At 44.5% G+C, this 20,276-nt stretch overlaps 1 protein-coding gene and 2 pseudogenes across 1 annotated transcript; all 3 read left to right on the top strand.

Annotated features, from left to right (window-relative positions):
• Window positions 1–1,530: 1,530 nt before the first annotated feature.
• On the top strand, window positions 1,531–2,471 carry LOC103300949 (olfactory receptor 7A10-like; annotated as a pseudogene).
• A 12,751-nt stretch (window positions 2,472–15,222) lies between these two features.
• LOC103300918 (ras-related C3 botulinum toxin substrate 1-like) lies at window positions 15,223–15,866 on the top strand (annotated as a pseudogene).
• Window positions 15,867–17,842: 1,976 nt separating this feature from the next.
• On the top strand, window positions 17,843–18,796 carry LOC103300960 (olfactory receptor 7A10-like). The gene has a single exon (XM_054716835.1). The coding sequence runs from the start codon at window positions 17,843–17,845 to the stop codon at window positions 18,794–18,796; it is 954 nt and encodes a 317-aa protein (XP_054572810.1).
• The last annotated feature ends 1,480 nt before the right edge of the window (window positions 18,797–20,276 follow it).

The raw sequence follows: 20,276 nt of genomic DNA, 5'->3' as shown, positions 1-20,276 counted from the left end.
ATGGGTAAGATTTGAAAAGCTAGTTTCTGTCAAATGAAGTCGATGGTGAAAGTTGGTATTATCAGTAAGTGTTTTCTTAAGATTTTCCTTTTTCTTAAACCTGTAATCCCTCCCACAATTGGGCATTTAATTCATCTTGGAACTGGTCATTCCCATAGTTGCTAATTAGTGCTTTTCTTATAGACCGCCTTCTCAATGAGCAATATGCCTCCTTGTATAAAATCTTTCTTGATAATGCATTAGTTTTTTTGTATATTAGTAAAGTGCATTCCTGTTTTCACGTTCTTTCATTCAAAGCTAATAAGTGCTTTCCTTTGTTTTCTAGTAACTAGGTGTAAAAATCACGTGTTTCATCTCTATAGTTTTTTAAGTATTTTAGATATTCTTAAACTACAAGCCTTCTTACCACCACTGTCTTGCCAGATCCCAGCACTGGACCTTGGCCACTGCTGGCCCCTCCGCATCCCTGAGTGGTCACGCTTCCTGTGCTCTGCCTAACCATGCTCCTTTGGGTGGGAGGTTGTGACCTTGTGCTTGTGCTAACGACATTCTGTACAGCTTACCCACTGGCAAGAACACAAAATTGGACCTTTCAACCACTAGAACAACATTTTTTAAATTGACATTTGAAGACTTGTGGAGTGTTTTTACATTGATCTTTTGCTAATGCAGTTAGCAATATGTTTTGCATGTATGACTTAATAAATCCTTGAATCATTAAAACAATATGAACAATAGAATGGCAATGAAAACATATGTATCAATAATTGAAACTAAAAATCAAGGTAAAAGAACAAGGAATCTAATGAACAAAATAAACTGATGAATAAAATAGAACCAGAGGCCTGGAAGAGATTAAGGAGTCTCAGAGGGAAGGGGGAGAGTAGGGAAGACATTAACCAAAGAACTTGTACGCATATATGCATTACCTATGCACACAGACAGTAGCATGGTGAAGGCCAGCAGTGGGGTGGAAACTGGGTAAAGGGGGTAATGGGGTTGAAAAAGGTGCACATCTGTAATACTCTTAATAATAAGGATTTTAAAACAAACAAACAAATAAAAACCTGTGTAATCAATCCATCACCGCCTAGGGCAGTGATTGCGAACACATGACACGCGTGTCAGCACTGACACGCGTAGCCATTTCTGATGACATGTGGCCGCTGAGGCGGCTGCATGCCGAGGATGAAACATTTGGTGCTCCTGAGGATGAAACATTTGTGAAATAATGTTTTTTCCTCAAAGTGACACACTACCCGAGTTATGCTCAGGTTTTTGGCGAAGTTTGACACACCAAGCTCAAAAGGTTGCCCATCACTGGCCTGGGGGAAAAGGTTTGAGGAGAACAGAAATTCCTTATCAGAGATGTCATGGGTTGGGGTGTGTGTCTTAAAGGAGATATTATATTGAAAAAATAGATAATTACTTTACTGCAAATAATAACTGTAGCATTTCAACTGTTAGTAATACCATTTGTTTAAAAATTGGTCATGCTATTTTTTCTTTCCTATTAGTCAACTACACCACATGAGACGAGGCAATGATACCCCAATTTCAGAATTTCTTCTTCTGGGATTTTCAGAGGAACCAGAACTGCAGCCCCTCATATTTGGGCTTTTCCTCTCCATGTACCTGGTCACTGTGTTGGGAAACCTGCTCATCATCCTGGCCGTCACCTCAGACTCCCACCTCCACACACCCATGTACTTCTTCCTCTCCAACCTGTCCTTCGTAGACATCTGTTTCACCTCCACCACCATCCCGAAGATGCTGGTGAACATCCTGACACAGAGCAAATCCATCACCTATGAAGGCTGCATCACCCAGATTTATTTTTTCCTACTATTTGCAGGGTTGGATGACATCCTCTTGACCGTGATGGCCTATGACCGGTTTGTGGCCATCTGCCACCCCCTGCACTACATGGTCATCATGAACCCCCGGCTCTGTGGACTGCTGGTTCTGGTGTCCTGGATCATTAGTGGCCTGAATTCCCTGTTACAAAGTGTAATGGTGTTGCAGCTGTCCTTCTGTACACACTTTGAAATCGCCCACTATTTTTGTGAACTAAAACAGGTCGTCCAACTTGCCTGTTCTGACACCTTCCTTAATAACATAGCGATGTACTTTGTAAGTGCACTATTGGGTGGTGGTCCCCTTGCTGGGATCCTTTACTCTTACTCTAAGATAGTGTCCTCCATACGTGCAATCCCATCAGCTCAGGGGAAGTATAAGGCATTTTCTACCTGTCAGCTGTCTCTTTATTTTATGGTACAGGCCTAGGAGTGTATCTCAGCTCTGCTGCTACCCAAAGCTCACACTCAAGTGCAGCAGCCTCAGTGATGTATGCCGTGGTCACACCCATGCTGAACCCCTTCATCTACAGTCTCAGGAACAAAGACATAAATAGGGCCCTGAGAAGAATCTATGGGATGGCAGGTACCTAAGGGACAATCATCCTGAGGTAGAAAAGTGCTCCAAGACCCAAAACCAGAAACTGAGATTCCTTCATCAGATGGTAGTTTTCAGACTTGTTCCTTGTGTTCTGTCCTTGAATTTCCTTTGTTTGTTTCAATTCTTCTATGCAAGTTAAGTAACCATTTTAGTATGCTTTCTGCTTTGTCTGTTATACAGACAGTAGTCCACTTTGTCTTTTTTGACCTTCACAACGTTTTTCCCAACCTTGATCAGAAATATTTGGAAGTTTTCATTTCCTTCACTAGCAACATTGATGTCTTAACAATAATTTCTTCTCAAATGGCATGTACCATTGTAAGTAATTTATTCTTGTGTTCACCGTGTGTCCCTCATTCTTTGTACATCAGTACCTTAACTGATTGTCCTGATACTGTAGACTTTATGACTGTTCCCTAGAAGTCTCAGTCTATTGACAGTGATGGAATAGGATAGGAATGTGTGGGCACTGGCTTGGGTCCTACTACTTACTTGTTCCTCAGACCAGAGTCAATATTGGGACCAGATGGATCCTTACGGTCCTTATTACAATTGCAACAAGCATCATGGAACAATGAAAATGTAATTTTTATTACTCACAGGTCCAGCATGCCCAATTCCACACAGGAAAGTAAGTGTGTGTGTGTGTGTGTGTGTGCGCGCGCGTGTGCGTGTCTGTGTGTCTGTGTGTCTGTGTGTCTTTGTGTCTGTGTGAAAGAGAGAGACAGACAGACAGAGAGAGAGATAGGATATGGACTTCGAATGAAGTGCTCTGCCTGTATTAGCGTCCAAGACAGGATGGCTAAGGTTTTGCGAGTTTACTTTCTCTTTAAAACATAAGAGTTAGAATTAGAGCAGTGGAAGGAAAAGCGAGTTGACCTATAAGGTCAGTTATCTAGCTTTCTATGAGGGGAATTTTGTAATATGTTAATCTTGTGTAAAAATCACAAAAATTCTGTGTTTAATTCCAAATAAACTTTGCTAACTAGATATATCCATTGTTTGATGTGAACTTCTTCCTTTCCTTGTATTGAAATTTCTTCTAATCTATATATATAAATGCCTAAGCAACTGAACAACCAAACAACCGAATGACCAAACGACTGAACTACTGGTCACTGTGAAGTGCACTGCCCCCCAGGGGCAGATGCTCAACACAGGAGCTGCCCCCTGGTGGTCAGTGCCCTCCCACAGCCAACCTCCTGCAGCTGGCCAACCTCCCATGGTCCCTCTCCCCAGCTGGCCAACCTCCTGCAGTCTCTCCCCTCTGGAAAGCAAACCTCCATGGTCCCTCCCCTGGCCGCCAACCTCCCGAGGTCCCTCCCCGCAACCAGACAGCCAACCTCCCGCAGTCCCACCACCTGACTGGCCAGCCACCCCCAATTGGCACTAATAGCCAGCCAGGCTGAGGGAACCCACCCATGCATGAATTCATGCAGCGGGCCACTAGTTAAAAATGAAATTGCATATATTTCAACTTCCAAATCAAATTAACATTAAAGGGGAACTTCATGGGGGGTGGCAATATGAGTGCTTACGTAATAGCAGTGTCATACATTTGGCAATATGATTATCTGAGTTGAATGTCTGTAAAAAAGCTAAGTCGGGTACTTGTGGTACAAACATGCTACTGTATTTCATACATAATTTTCAGGTTTTATTGTCTTATTTAGATTAGGGTCCAATTGTGTGAAATACAATAAGGACCACAAGAGTCCATCTAGTCACAATATTGACTCTGGTCTCAGGAGAAAGTAGTAGAAACCAGACAAGTGCCCAGGCATTCCTATCCTATTGCATCACTATCAGAGAATTAGATTTATAGGGAACAATCATAACTACCATATTTACTAGCAAAATTTGATTATCAAATATCTATCTACCAGAGGAATCAACTTGGAAACATACATGAGAGGTTCAGAGACAGAAAGAGACTGTGACGTACCATTTATATGACATTATGAGCTAAAGATGAGGTAAAGCAACTGGAGCTACAGAAGGGAGGAAGGACATTGTAATACAATAAGAAGAAAGATGTTCAGTAATTAGAAATTTGCCCTGTCCTAGGTATCCTATATTATAAAAGGCTAATATGCAAATTGACCAAATGGCAGAACGACCTATCATTATGACACACACTGACCACCAGGGGGAAGACACTCAGAGCAGGAGCTGCCCCCTGGTGGTCAGTGTACTCCCACAGGAGGAGTGCCTCTCAGCCAGAAACTGGGCTCACAGCTGGCTAACGCAGCAGCAGTGGCAGGAGCCTCTGCCACCTCCACAGCAGTGCTAAGGATGTTGGACATCCCCCGAGGGCTCCCTGACTGGGAGAGGGTGCAGGCTGGGCTGAGGGATCCCACCAGGTGCACAAATTTCAACCACCGGGCCTCCAGTAGGTCATAAAATGTTATCTCTGATGATAATTCTTATTATTGGCAAACCTCAAAGTTTAAGTTTTTTAAGGGAGAGATAAAAGTTCCTATCTGGCTAATTAAGGGGACCTCAGAGGGGATGTACAAAAAAGAATGTTTTTAGAAAAGAGGGAGGGACAAAGGAGCTACTAAAAACAGGGGGAGGGAGGTAGGATTATTTGGGGGCCAAGACATCTTTTATTTGAGGGAAGACAGGAGGAGGGATTTCTATCATACAGATTCCCTCTTCTTTCTGTGGGGGATGGGGAGGGCCATGTGACAGACTACCTTACAGATCCTTCACCAGAAAATTAAAGGCTGATTGATTAAAATTAAGCTTTTGAGAGACATTGAAACTTCCATTAAATCCAGTATGAAATCTAGATTTAGCACCATGGGTTTTTAACTGGAGTGATGCCATTTTGGGCCGGTGGTTTTCTCTTTAACAATAGTATTGTGGAAGGGAGATGGTGGCTGGCAGGATGGCAGTGAGGGAGAGCATGTGAGTGAATGAGGTAACAAAAGGTTTGTACATGGATGTGTGGGGTGTATTTATGTGTGCATGAAGGGCAGTTAGATTCCCCAGGACTTTGGGAGGCTGGTGAACCAGGCTCCCCTAGCAGGGCAGTCTCTGCTACTGTTGCAATCTCTCCCAGGGCAGCCAGCTCTGCCACAGAGGCCACGCCATCTTGAAGGGGAGAGATTCTGTGACTGGGAGCCCAGCCTCACCTCCACGCAGGGTGCCCTCGGACACCACCCAGGACCCTACAGCCACTCTGGCCAGGGATCTGCTGCCTCACCTGTGGACCCACAAACACAAGACTCCAACCTCCTTGACTGCCGGATCCTGTGAGTTCTAGAACATGCTCCTCTCACTCCAACCAGACGTTTTAGACCCCGGCACCACGACAGTGCGTGCAAACAGCCAAGCCTTACACAGCAACCTTGAGCACCCAAACTGCATAAATCTCCACCAAGCCTGATGCATCGACCATGGGCTGGTGACCCTGTGACCTACCACCAAGGCCGCTGCTGCAGTCACAGGTCCAGTGTGACTCAACACCTACATCTTTCAGTGAGAGCAAAAATGGGGAGACAAAGAAAAAAACCTCAAAGGAAAGAAAAGGATGAATCTCCAGAAAAGAAACTAAATGAAACGGAAGCATGCAATTTTTCAGAAAAAGAATTGAGAATAAGTGTCATACAGTTCATAAACTGGATGGATGAGAAAATCAACAACTAATGTATGAATCAAGAGGAAATAAAGAGTGATAAAACTACAATAAAAACCACTGTGGAAGGTCTCAACAGTAGACTAAAATAAGTGGAGGACCGAATAAATGAATTAGAAGACAAGGCAGTAAAACATATACAATCTGAACTGCAACTGAAGAAAAAAATTAAAAGGCAGGAGGAGAGCTGAAGGGATCTTTGGGACAACATGAAATGAAGCAACATATGTATAATAGGGATGAGAGAATGACAAGAAGAAGAGCAAGGGTTAAAACACTTACTTGAAGAAATAATGTCAGAAAACTTCCTTAATTTGGGGAAGAAGAAAGTCACAAGGCACAGAGAGTCCCATCAAAATGAACCCAAAAGCACACCAAGACACATCATAATTACAATGGCAAACTTTAATGACAAAGAGAGAAACTTAAAGACTGCAAGAGAGAAACAGAGAGTTACCTACAAGGGATCTCCCATTAGATTTTCAAATGATTTCTCAACAGAAACACATCAGGCTAGAAAGGAATAGAAGGAAGTATACGAAGTGATTCAGGGCAGGGGACTGAGTCCAAGAATACTATATCCAGCAAGGGGAATACTATATCCCCTTCAAAGTTGAAGGGGAAATCAGGAACTTCACAGACAAAAAAAAAAAAAAAGCCTAAGGTAGTTTATCACTGCCAAGCCAGCAATTCAAGAAATGCTAAAGGGATTGTTGTTAAAAAAGAAAGAAAGAAAAAAACGAGGAAAAAACAAGGAAAAAAAACAAGATGGCAGCATAGGTTAAACACCTAACCTGCAGCCTGGCACAACAATTTCAAAAATACAACTAAAAGTCAAAACGAACATCATCCAGAACCACAGGAAAGCTGGCTGACTGAAATGCCCACAACTAGAAGGAAAGAGAAAACCACAAGGAAAATCAGAGGAGCCGTAAAAGCCTGAGGTATGGAGACATGCGCGGAAACATGGGTGCGTGCGCATGCGAGGAGGACGGAGCCGGAGAGGATGGGGCTGCTCAGTGCCTGGCCAGCGTTCTCTAGCAGGAAGGAGATAAAAGCTCCAGATAGCGCTGAACCCCAGCTCCGACTGCACTGAACCCCAGTTCCGGGCGAGACCCTGGGAAGCCAGGCTCATACTGGGGGAATCTGGGCTGTAAGGCGGAAACACAGAGGAACGGTGAAAGGCAGAGCTCCGGAGGCTCGCACATGAATATGCGCAGAGGACGGACTGTTGCCTGTGCCACTGAATTGCCCTAGCGGGAAGGAGACAAAAGCTCAGGACCATGCTGAACCCCAGTTCCAACTGCACTGAACCCCAGTTCTGGGCAAGACCCTGGAAAGCCAGGCTCATACTGGGGGAATCTGGGCTGTAAGGCGGAAACGCAGAGGAGCGGCGAAAGGGAGAGCACCAGAGGCGTGCACGGGAATGCGTGCAGAGGATGGTCTGTTGACTGTGCCACTGAATTGCCCTAGTGGGAAGGAGACAAAAGCCCCAGACTGCGCTGAGCCCCAGTTCTGACTACACTGAAACCCAGTTCCGGGAGAGAATCTGGGAATCCAAATTCATTGGGGGAGAGACTAGACTGTTTGGCAGCAGGCGAAACTCCAGGGCGCTTTTCTCTCAGAGGTGTTTGCAAGGAGTACAGAGGGACACTGAGACCCAGGAACCTCATAGGGCAGGGCTGATGGAAAGCCAAGGCTGTAGGCTCCACCCTGAAATTCTACCCCATCCAAGCTGAGCACAGAGGATTTTACAATTTTGCAACTCTAGTTGAATAAGGCTGTCTCCCGGTGTAGACACAGCTGATCCTCACAACCAATTGGACTGGAGTTCAAATCCTCCCAGTGTACCAACAGCAATCAAGGCTTAACAACACCAAGACTTTGCACTCAGCCCACAAAGGGGGGTACCTGCCCCTATAGGTCACTGACCACACAAAGCCACTCCATCAACATAGGGAGGCAGCCAAAATGTGGAGACACCAAAGCAGGTCACAAATAGAAGGGATGGAGGAAAGTAAACTAATGGACGACACAGTGTTCAGAACCACATTTATAATTTTACTTAAGAATCTTCTGGAGGACCAAGATGGTGGCATAGGGCAGACGCCTAATTGTTGCCTACCACAACAATTTTGAAACTACAACTGGAAAACAGCAGACACCATCCAGAACCACCGGAGGGCTGGCTGAGCGGATGCTCCACAACTAGAATAAAAGAGAGGGGGACGCGGGATGATGCTGATGCCGGTGAGCCAAAGATCACACTTTAAGAACTACGGCTCTGGCGACATAATGGCGGCCTGGAACGTGCTCGGCGCAGTTCCCGCTGCGGTCTGCGGCTGAGGGGATGACTCCGCTCGCTGCCAAGCATGGACAGACGAACCCCTGGGGCACATGGGGTGGGAGACTCCGCGCTTGCTGACATCCAAGTCATTCAAGAATCTCTGCACCACGGAAGCGGCCAGGTGTGCACGTCCAGCGACCTGCCGCCACTGCAGACCCGAGCGCTGTCGCAGCAACCTCAGACCAGCCTGCCTCTGTGCACCAGGCGCACCAGAGCCTCGCCGAGCCCGCCGCCCAAAGAATTTCGTGGCAGCCGCCCTGGAACTTTGAGAAAATGGCCGAAGAAATTGCTGAGAGGGAATTGACCGAAAGGAATTGGGATCGGGAAGACAAGGCCCCACTGGGTCCCAGGTCTGGGTGAGGCCACGCGCCCCTGGGTCCGGGTGAGGCTGGGTCCCAGGTCCGGGTGAGGCTGCGCACCCCTGCGTCCGGGTGAGGCCGCGTGCCCCTGAGTCCAGGTGAGGCCGCGCCCCTGGGTCCGGGCGAGACCAAACCAGAGGGAGTCGGATCTGCATTACCACCATTTGTCCACCATCAAGAACTGAAAAGTCAATGCTGACATGTACACATAAGGAACTGGTAGACATTGAAATTGGGTCTCAAAAGAACTGTTGGTCCAGAAAGAAACTCACTACAGACTGATTCATTTGCCTGTCAGCGTAACTATTATTGCTCGTCTCACATTCGGTTCTTGTGGGTATATTTCTAGTAACACATGGTCTCGCTCATCTAGGGGAAATGATGAACAACATAGACTGATGAACAAGAACAGACCCAGAAACAAGGAGGCATCAATCGGACTCTCGGGCCTCAGAGGGAGGGTACAGGAGGGTGGGGGTAGGGGGGAGAGATCAACCAAAGGACTTGTGTGCATGCATACGAGCCTAACCAATGGTTAAGGACAACAGGGGGTGGGGGCATCCGTGGGGATGGGTGTGGGATGGGAATGGGGGGATGAGGACATATATGTGACACCTTAATCAATAAAGAAATTTAAAATATAAATTTATTAATTAACTAAACACAGCATTTATCGCATCCTCTGTGTCATTTCAGTCAATGATGGACCATGTATACAAGGTGGTTGCCAGATGGTAGGGCAAAGATGTAACGGCCACCATAAGGTGAAATTATCTTAAGATGAAGAAACAAAGCAGGCAATTCTGTAGGATATAACAAAATTTACTATAAGGTAATTTATTTACAGAAGATTGGGTTGGAGTGGAAGAGACAACCCAGAAATTTTGCGCAGATTATTCTCCACTAACAGACTCATTAGGTGATTTTTTTATAGTATAACAAGCATGTTAATGATTGACAAGACAAAGGGCCAAAGATTGTCAGGGACCACACCTCCTGGTGGTCTTGTGATAGATGGTTGTTTATAATCACCAGATTGATATTTATCTCAGTTGTCATGCCATTCCAGCTATTATTAACAAAAATATTTATAGCTATATTTTAAGAAATTAGAAAGCTATATGATTTCACTTACATGTGAGATATAAAACTGAAAGCAATAAAAATGACAAAAAATCAAACAAAAACCCATAGACAAAGACAACAGTATGGTGATTACTAGAGGGAAAGGGCTTGGGGGCAGGTAGAAGAGAGAAAGAAGATCAGCTATATGGTGACAAGAGGAGACTTATTTTCTGTGGTGAGCACACAATACAAAATACAGAGGATGTATTATAGACTTGTACACTTGAAACCTGCATAATTTTATTAGCCAGTTTCTCTCCCATATCAATGTTTCTCTCTCCCTCTCCTTTCCTACCTCTCTCAAATCAATCCTATCCTATCTAATAAAACAGTAATATGCTAATTGACCATACCTTCCTATGCCCAAGCCAATCAGAGTGAACAAGATGGCGGTTAATTTGCATATGCTGAGGGAGGGAGGAGTGAAGAAAGCAGAAAGCATGGCGGCTGCGCGGGTGGGCGGCGGCGCAGCTGTGGAGCACACGGCCAGGGTTGCCTCTGAGGCGGTGGCGGGCAGTGTGAGCAGCGGCAACGCGGCCACAGTGGTGGCGGCGGCAGCGGTGGGCAGGGCGCACAGTGGAGGCGGCAGGCGGGGCGTGGCGGGCAGTGTGGGAGGCCGAGGTGGTCTTGGAGGCGGTGGTGGCTGCGGGCGGGGCGTGGCGAGGCAGGTGGCTCGTCGTGGGGCGTGTGGGCAGGTGGGGCGCGCAGGTGGCAGGTCGGGGTGATCAGAGGCAGCGGCAGCGCACGGCCACAGAGGCAGCTGCGTCAGCGGGCGCAGAGGGTTGGGAGTGCGGGGCAAGGTGGGCTGGGTTGGGTGGGTGGGACGGGCGGGAGGCGCCCCGCCCGTTCGGCCCGCCCCGCCCTGCCCGCCGCAGCGGGAGAGGTGGGGGGCGGGAGGGAAGCCCGCCAGAAGTCTTACAGGAAATATTTCTGCAACAGGTCCCTAGTATAAATAATAAAAATGCAATATGCTAATTCACCATCATGCCCTCACAAGACGGCGGCACCCACAGCCACAAGATGAGAACACCCAGTCCCCTCAGCCCCGTCGTCAGTGAATTTTCATGCTACCATTACCTTTTTTAAAATCCTTACCCATGGATATGATTATTCCTTTTAGATCATCTGTTCCCAGGGAACAGGCCTAAGCCAACAGGTGGACATCCCCCAAGGGTCCCAGACTGTGAGAGGGCGCAGGCTGGGCTGAGGGACCGACCCCTTGTGTGCATGAATTTTCATGCACCGGGCCTCTAGTAAAAACATATTTTTTTAAAGGAAAGGAAAAGTTGAAGTGTGCAGACAGAATTCCCATCAACACCTATTCCTTATTCCAATTATAACTTTGGGTAGATGACTAAACTCCTTCCAGCCCCATTCCAGCAATGGAGAATGAAGTTCATAGAATGGACTTTTCTAAAATTTAAATCAAACAAAGCCTGTAAGATACTAAAAACAGACGATATGGCATAAGTTATATAACTATGGCTTCAAATTAACAAAGGTCTTACAATGTGGGACTAAATAGCAGCTCTTATCTTCTGATACAAGTATGAAATTTCTCATTGATTGGATAAATGTGTCATGAAGCCAAGGAGTATGACCTTACATCAAAGTCACACAGTCCTCTCCCTTGTTAAAGAGAGAAATTGCAGTTCTCTGGACGTATCATGTCTTATGTCCCACAACAAGTCAGTGCTTTGAATATCCAAGGTTCCTACCCAAGCCAGTTTCCTCAGTCTTGGACCTTTGAGAAAACGTAATTCAAAGTTGGGTAAGGTACTGGGAGATGAGACCTCAAGAGAGTCATGGAGAAGGAGTAACAAAAACAAGATTCACTTAACATCTAACCTGGTCCCTTGGGAACAAAGAATGGGCAGGAACATTTTCCATTCTGTTCAGACCAGCGTGTCCCACAGGGAAACCAGGTGCTCAGAGATGTGAGCAACAATGCCAACAGCATCTACTGAGCAGATAAAGAAGGAATGATATCTCCTCTGCAGCAGACTCGCAACCTGTGCAGCGTTAGGCTGGAACAGAACATATTTACTTCTTTTGGAGTCTCAAGTATGACTCTGAGACTATTGCCTGACTCCTTCCTGCTCTTTTGTCTGAGAACAGAGCTTCAGTCTCCCACATTAACCATCCAAGGAGCAATTCAGACTTCTACAAGGAGCCCTTCCTTTCAGAAACCCCAACCAGGTGAGTCTGAGAGTGCAGCAGATGCTGTGGGAAGATTCAAAGAATGCATCCCAGAATTTCTCCCTGAGGTAACCTGAGAGCCTAACCAGGCCAGCTCAGAGCTGAGAGACTGCCATATCTGCTTGCTAGGTAGGTGAATATATAGTTAATACATTTAGTATGCTAAATTAGTTTTCTTCTAAAGTCATTGCTGTTTGGCATTGAATTCCTTTATATATGTATAGATGGATTTAGGGGAATGGATGAAAATGTATTAATTTTGTGTGGTCAATTCCATCAGTCTGTCATATTGTGTCTTCGCCCATTATTTTTAAACATAAATAGTTCTGCATCTTTCACCTTGGCAAAAACATTCTTTTGCATTTAATTAATGATCTTTTCTATCCATTTTCTAAGCATAATCTAGTTATGTTTATATAGGTAGAAATTATAACTGTAGACACTGCTTACACGACTGCCTTTTAAAAGTATATTTTTGTATTTTTATTTCCACACCCTTGCCCATATATCTGGAATTGGAGGCTTATATTGATGTGATTAAAGTTCTGTGGGGTGTGATGGAGGGGGGGGTGTTTGGCTTTTCTTTTGTTTTACAATTTTCTTCCAATTTTATTAATGCCAATATTTGAATACACAATATTCAACCATGTTTATTTTCCCTGCCATTTTTATATTATGAATATTCCATACCTTAACATTTTTTCCATATAAAAGCACACATTTATAAAACTACATAAATGAACAAAGCCAGTGAGCTCCCTGCTCATTTGACCTCATATTCTGCAAAGAAGGCCCAGTATAATGAAATAAGTGTGCTATAATATCGAATTCTCAGGGGTAAATATGTGAAGAAAGGGGATCAAGAGTTGTGGAATAAGCAGGATTTTATAAAGAATGTTCGGGATAATTTGTAGATAGACAAGGAACAGAACCAGGATTAGTGCCTACCCATCATTTGTGTCACAAAAGAGATTAAAACTCAAAGCCAAAAATTGCAAAGGAAAGATGCTATTGAGCCATATAAACACCAGGGTGATCTAATAAACATGGCATAGGTGCAGGAATCACAATTAGATCAGAGGCTGGGGAGGATGCTGTGATGACGCTTCTGAAGCAGTGAAGTACCAGTCAGGATGTGGTCCCTGGAGTCCCACGCTGGCTCCTTATTCTCTCTTCACCTGGCTCTCTGATGGGCTTTTCACTGTTATTTTTCCTTCATTATCAGGAAATGGACTTTTAAGCTGTCCATACATTTATTGTGTGAAATTCCAGATTTGTTTCACTGTTTCCCAAAAGAAGACATGCCTTTTACATTGTAACCCAGTGTTGTTGCGTGCGCGCGCACACACACACACACACACACACACACACACACACACAAGAGAACAAAGGGAACCATGAAATGATTATGTATGTACCCTCACTGTGTATGACACACTCTATTACTTCCTTTTGTGCCTCCTTGATTCCAATCTATTTCATTCTTACAACTGTAATCTGGCACCCTAATGGCTCCTGATCTCAGAATATGGAGGGCACTCCTCAAGCTTGTCCTCCACACCCAACTTCATAGAATCCTGTCATGGAATACATGTTTATTCAGCCACACTAAACTAAATCTGGAGGGGGGAATGAGTTTGTATAACATGCTATATGCCTCAGGTACTCACAGTCTACCAAGGAACAAAGACATGGGATTAAATAAATGTCTCAACATGGGTGCCCTAACACTTAGATTAAGAGCATGAGAAAGTGACATTTTCCTGTGCTAATGTTAGAAAAAGAAAAGCTTCATGAAGGAGAGGATCCAGTCTCTCTGAAAGAGGAGTTCGAGTTTGGAGGATTGAAAGGGCTTAAAAAATTCCAAAAAGACCAGTGGGGAGACCCCAAGCAGAGAAAAGCACCCCATAAAGGCTCTGAGTCCCGAGGCTGTGGTGTCAGGTGAAGCTGGAGTCAAGCTCAATGTGTAGGAGACCAGTGTGAGGGAGGCCAGGGCTCTGTGAGGGTGGAGCTGACGGAAAGTTCACAGACACTTGAGCCTCCCTTTTGAAACTATGGAATTTTGGCTTCTATCTCCAGTGAGGTATGACTAGGGGAGGAATTTTATCAGAGAGTTCAATGATCAGCATTAAAGTTCTCTCTGAGTCAATATGTGCATTTGGCTAGAGGGGTGTCCACCAGTTAGGAGGGGAAGATGACAGGGAACTGAAATATGTCTGTGGATTGGAGACCTAGGTGTTGGGAAGCAATAAAGACATTTGAGAAGTACAAGCAAATAATTAGCCTCATCCCATCACAGTGGTAACCATTCATTTACCAACAAGAAGGAAGTGCACCAAGCTCTCTACGTACAGTATATTGATTATCTGTCCATCATAATAGGCTGATGGATACTGCAATCTTCACCATCAGGTGAGGATATTAACAATTATTAGGCTGTAGCCCTAACTGGTTTGGCTCAGTGAATAGAGCATCGACCCGAGACTGGAGGGTCCCGGGGTTCAATTCCGCTCAAGGACACATTCCTGTGTGGCGGGCTCAATCCCCAGTAAGGGGTGTGCAGCAGGCAGCCGATCAATGATCCTCTCTCATCATTGATGTGTCTATCTCTCTCTCCTTCTTCCATCTCTCTGAAATCAATAAAAGTATATTTTTTAGAAATAGACAAGGAGAGAATCTTAAAAGCAGTAAGAGAAAAGCAGTTAGTTAACTACAAGGGAGCACCCATACGACTCTCAGCTGATTTCTAAACAGAAAACTTGCAGGTCAGAAGGGAGAGGTAAGAAATATTCAAAATGATGAATATCAAGGACCTAGAACCAAGAATACTCTATCTAGCCCAGCTGCCATTTAGAATTAAAGGTCATATAAAGAGGTTTACATACAAGAAAAAGCTAAAGGAGTTCATCACCACCAAACCAATATTACATGAAATATTGAAGGATATTCTTGAAGGAGGAGAAGCAGGAGGAGGAGGAGGAGGAGAAAAAGATAAAAAATATGAACAAGCCCACCGCTTCCCTCCTCATCCCCAGGCCGACGCCGCCGTGGCTCCCCCCTACCCCCCGCCCCACCACCCCGCCACCCCCCCAGCGGCCCAGATGCAGGCCATCAATTGTGTGGTGGTGGGAGACGGAGCTGTAGGCAAAACTTGCCTACTGATCAGTTATACTACCAATGCATTTCCTGGAGAATATACCCCCACTGTCTTTGACAACTATTCTGCCAATGTTATGGTAGATGGAAAACCGGTGAATCTGGGCTTATGGGATACTGCTGGACAAGAAGATTATGACAGATTACGTCCCATCTCCCATCCACAGACAGATGTATTCTTAATTTGCTTCTCTCTTATGAGTCCTGCATCATTTGAGAATGTTCATGCAAAGTGGTACCCTGAAGTTTGACACCATTGTCCCAACACTCCCATCATCCTGGTGGGGACCAAGCTTGATCTTAGGGATGATAGAGACAGGATTGAGAAACTGAAGCAGAAGGAGCTGACACTATTCACCTACCCACAGGGCTTAGCCATGGCCAAGGAGATGCTGTAAAATACCTGGAGTGCTCAGCGCTCACAGATCGAGGCCTCTAGACAGTGTTCCACGAAGCTATTCCAGCCATTCTCTGCCCGCTGCCCATCAAGAAGAGGAAGAGAAAATGCCTGCTGTTGTCAACGTCTGGGCCTTTCCCCCCTGGCCCCTGCGAACCTTTGTATGCTTTGCTCACAAAATGATGGAGCCTTCGCACTCAAGGCCAAGTTTTTGTTACAGATTAGCTTTTCCCTAAAACCATTTTGAACCAATCAGTAATTTTTGTATTTTATTTAAACAAATAAGTGTAAGGATTCAAACTTTCACATTCTATTAAAATTTAGCCCTAAAATGACAAGCTTTCTTGAAGCCTTATTTTTCAAAAGCCCCTTTCTTGCTCAGATAAAAGAGTTGCCAAAATTCCTTGTGAAGTTGCATTGTTGTGCTAAGAGCACTAAGCACTAAACTGTTTAAAGGCCTTTGTCTTGCAGAAGACTAGCCTCTGACATTAGGGAAGGCAGACACTCACTAATGAGTTTCACAGGCAGCCTTCTTTACTAAACGTTGCCTTTCATAATTTATCAACCCATGTCCTTACCTAACATTGTACTGTACATCAACTGAACTCTTTGGATTGGTCTTTATTTCGTAGTATAAATATGAATTGATTTTAAACAATTCATATGTTAGCTTTCGCTGAGATCGTGAACAGAACACTTCCTCCCGTGTTCCTCTGATGAAGTATTCTGCTCAGGCGGGCACACTGGGGTGGAGTGTGGGGAACACTTGATGTGATCAAAGGATGAAGATAATATTTGACAAAATATGAAGTGGAGATTAATTTACACTACATTGTATGCATAACAAACGGAATAAAAGTGTCCTGGGTAAGATTTGAAAAGCTAGTTTCTGTCAAATGAAGTCGATGGTGAAAGTTGGTATTAATCAGTAAGTGTTTTCTTAAGATTTTCCTTTTTCTTAAACCTGTAATCCCTCCCACAATTGGGCATTTAATTCATCTTGGAACTGGTCATTCCCATAGTTGCTAACTTAGTGCTTTTCTTATAGACCCCCTTCTCAATGAGCAATATGCCTCCTTGTATAAAATCTTTCTTGATAATGCATTAATTTTTTGGTATATTGGTAAAGTGCATTCCTGTTTTCACGTTCTATCATTCAAAGCTAATAAGTGCTTTCCTTAGTTTTCTAGTAACTAGGTGTAAAAATCACGTGTTGCATCTCTATAGTTTTTTAAGTATTTTAGATATTCTTAAACTACAAGCCTTCTTACCACCACTGTCTTGCCAGATCCCAGCACTGTACCTTGGCCGCTGCTGGCCCCTCCGCATCCCTGTGTGGTCACGCTTCCTGTGCTCTGCCTAACCATGCTCCTTTGGGTGGGAGGTTGTGACCTTGTGCTTGTGCTAATGACATTCTGTACACCTTACCCACTGGCAAGAACACAAAATTGGACCTTTCAACCACTAGAACAACATTTTTTAAGTTGACATTTGCAGACTTGTGGAGTGTTTTTACATTGATCTTTTGCTAATGCAGTTAACTGTATGTTTTGCATGTATGACTTAATAAATCCTTGAATCATAAAAACAATATGAACAATAGAATGGCAATGAAAACATATGTATCAAAAATTGAAACTAAAAATCAAGGTAAAAGAACAAGGAATCTAATGAACAAAATAAACTGATGAATAAAATAGAACCAGAGGCCTGGAAACATGGAACAGATTAAGGAGTCTCAGAGGGAAGGGGGAGAGTAGGGAAGACATTAACCAAAGAACTTGTACGCATATATGCATTACCTATGCACACAGACGGTAGCATGGTGAAGGCCAGCAGTGGGGTGGAAACTGGGTAAAGGGGGTAATGGGGTTGAAAAAGGTGGACATCTGTAATACTCTCAATAATAAGATTTAAAAAAAAACAAACGAAAACCTGTGTAATCCATCACCGCCTAGGGGAAAAGGTTTGAGGAGAACAGAAATTCCTTATCAGAGATGTCATGGGTTGGGATGTGTGTCTTAAAGGAGATGATATGTTGAAAAAAATAGATGTTGATTACTGCAAATAATAAATGTAGCATTTCAACTGTTAGTAATAGCCATTTGTTTAAAAATTGATCATGCTATTTTTTCTTTCCTACTAGTCACCTACACCACATGAGACGAGGCAATGATACTCCAATTTCAGAATTTCTTCTCCTGGGATTTTCAGAGGAACCAGCACTGCAGCCCCTCATATTTGGGCTTTTCCTCTCCATGTACCTGATCACTGTGTTGGGAAACCTGCTCATCATCCTGGCCGTCAGCTCAGACTCCCACCTCCACACACCTATGTACTTCTTCCTCTCCAACCTGTCCTTGGTAGACATCTGTTTCACCTCCACCACCATCCCAAAGATGCTGGTGAACATCCAGACACAGAGCAAAGTCATTACCTATGAAGGCTGCATCACACAGATGTATTTTTTCATACTCTTTGCAGTGTTGGATGACATCCTCTTGACTGTGATGGCCTATGACCGGTTTGTAGCCATCTGCCACCCCCTGCACTACATGGTCATCATGAACCCCCGGCTCTGTGGACTGCTGGTTCTGGTGTCCTGGATCATTAGTGGCCTGAATTCCCTGTTACAAAGTGTAATGGTGTTGCAGCTGTCCTTCTGTACACACTTTGAAATCGCCCACTATTTTTGTGAACTCAAACAGGTCGTCCAACTTGCCTGTTCTGACACCTTCCTTAATAACATAGTGATGTACTTTGTAACTGCACTACTGGGTGCTGGTCCCCTCGCTGGGATCCTTTACTCTTACTCTAAGATAGTGTCCTCCATACGTGCAATCCCATCAGCTCAGGGGAAGTATAAGGCATTTTCTACCTGTGCATCTCACCTCTCAGCTGTCTCCTTATTTTATGGTACAGTCCTAGGAGTGTATCTCAGCTCTGCTGCTACCCAAAGCTCTCACTCAAGCGCAGCAGCCTCAGTGATGTATGCCGTGGTCACACCCATGCTGAACCCCTTCATCTACAGTCTCAGGAACAAAGACATAAAGAGGGCCCTGAGAAGAATCTATGGGATGGCAGGTACAGAAGGGACAATCATCCTGAGGTAGAAAAAGTGCTCCAAGAACCAAAACCAGAAATTGAAATTCTTTCATCAGATGGTAGTTTTCAGACTTGGTCCTTGTGTTCTGTCCTTGAATTTCCTTTGTTTGTTTCAATTCTTCTATGCAATTTAAGTAACCATTTTAGTAAGCTTTCTGCTTTGTCTGTTATATGGACAGTAGTCCCCTTTGTCTTTTTTGACCTTCACAACGTTTTTTCCAACCTTGATCAGAAATATTTGGAAGTTTTCATTTCCTTCACTAGCAACATTGATGTCTTAACAATAATTTCTTCTCAAATGACATGTATCATTGTAAGTAATTTATTCTTGTGTTCACCATGTGTCCCTCATTCTTTGTACATCAGTACCTTAACTGATCTTCCTGATACTGTAGACTTTATGGTTGTTCTCTATAAGTCTCCATCTATTGATAGTGATAGAATAGGATAGGAATGTGTGGGCACTGGCTTGGGTCCTACTACTTGTTCCCCAGACCAGAGTCAATATTGTGACCAGATGGATCCTTATGGTCCTTATTACAATTGCAACAAGCATCATGGAACAATGAAAATGTAATTTTTATTACTCACAGGTCCAGCATGCCCAAATTCCACACAGGAAAGTAAGTGTGTGTGTGTGTGTGTGTGTGTGTGTGTGTGTGTGTGTGTGTGTGTTGTGTGAAAGAGAGAGACAGACAGACAGAGAGAGAGATAGGAAATGGACTTCGACTGAAGGGCTCTGACTGTATTAGGGTCCAAGACAGGATGGCTAAGGTTTTGCGGGTTTACTTTCTCTTTAAAACATAAGAGTTTGAATTAGAGCAGGGGAAGGAAAAGCGAGTTCACCTATAAGGTCGGTTATCTAACTTTCTACGAGGGGAATTTTGTAATATGTTAATCTTGTGTAAAAATCACAAAAATTCTGTGTTTAATTCCAAATAGATATATCCATTGTTTGATGTGAACTTCTTCCTTTGCTTGTATTGAAATTTCTTCTAATCTCTATATATAAAGGCCTAAGCAACTAAACAACCGAACAACCGAATGACCAAACGACTGAACAACTGGTCACTGTGAAATGCACTGCCTCCCGGGGGCAGATGCTCAACACAGGAGCTGCCCCCTGGTGGTCAGTGCCCTCCCACAGCCAACCTCCTGCAGCTGGCCAACCTCCCATGGTCCCTCTCCCCAGCTGGCCAACCTCCTGCGATCTCTCCCCGCTGGAAAGCAAACCTCCATGGTCCCTCCCCTGGCCGCCAACCTCCCGAGGTCCCTCCCTGCAACCAGACAGCCAACCTCCCGCAGTCCCACCACCTGACTGGCCAGCCACCCCCGATTGGCACTAATCGCCAGCCAGGCTGAGGGAACTCCCCCCCCCCGCCCCCGTGCATGAATTCATGCAGCGGGCCGCTAGTTAAAAATGAAATTGCATATATTTCAAGTTCCAAATCAAATTAACATTAAAGGGGAACTTCATGGGGGGTGGCT

Source organism: Eptesicus fuscus, chromosome 6 (genome assembly GCF_027574615.1).
Source record: "Eptesicus fuscus isolate TK198812 chromosome 6, DD_ASM_mEF_20220401, whole genome shotgun sequence".
NCBI classification, from domain to species: Eukaryota; Metazoa; Chordata; class Mammalia; order Chiroptera; family Vespertilionidae; genus Eptesicus; species Eptesicus fuscus.
The sequence above is the reverse complement of the archived record's forward strand: the minus strand, read 5'-3'. Positions and strand labels throughout refer to the sequence as shown.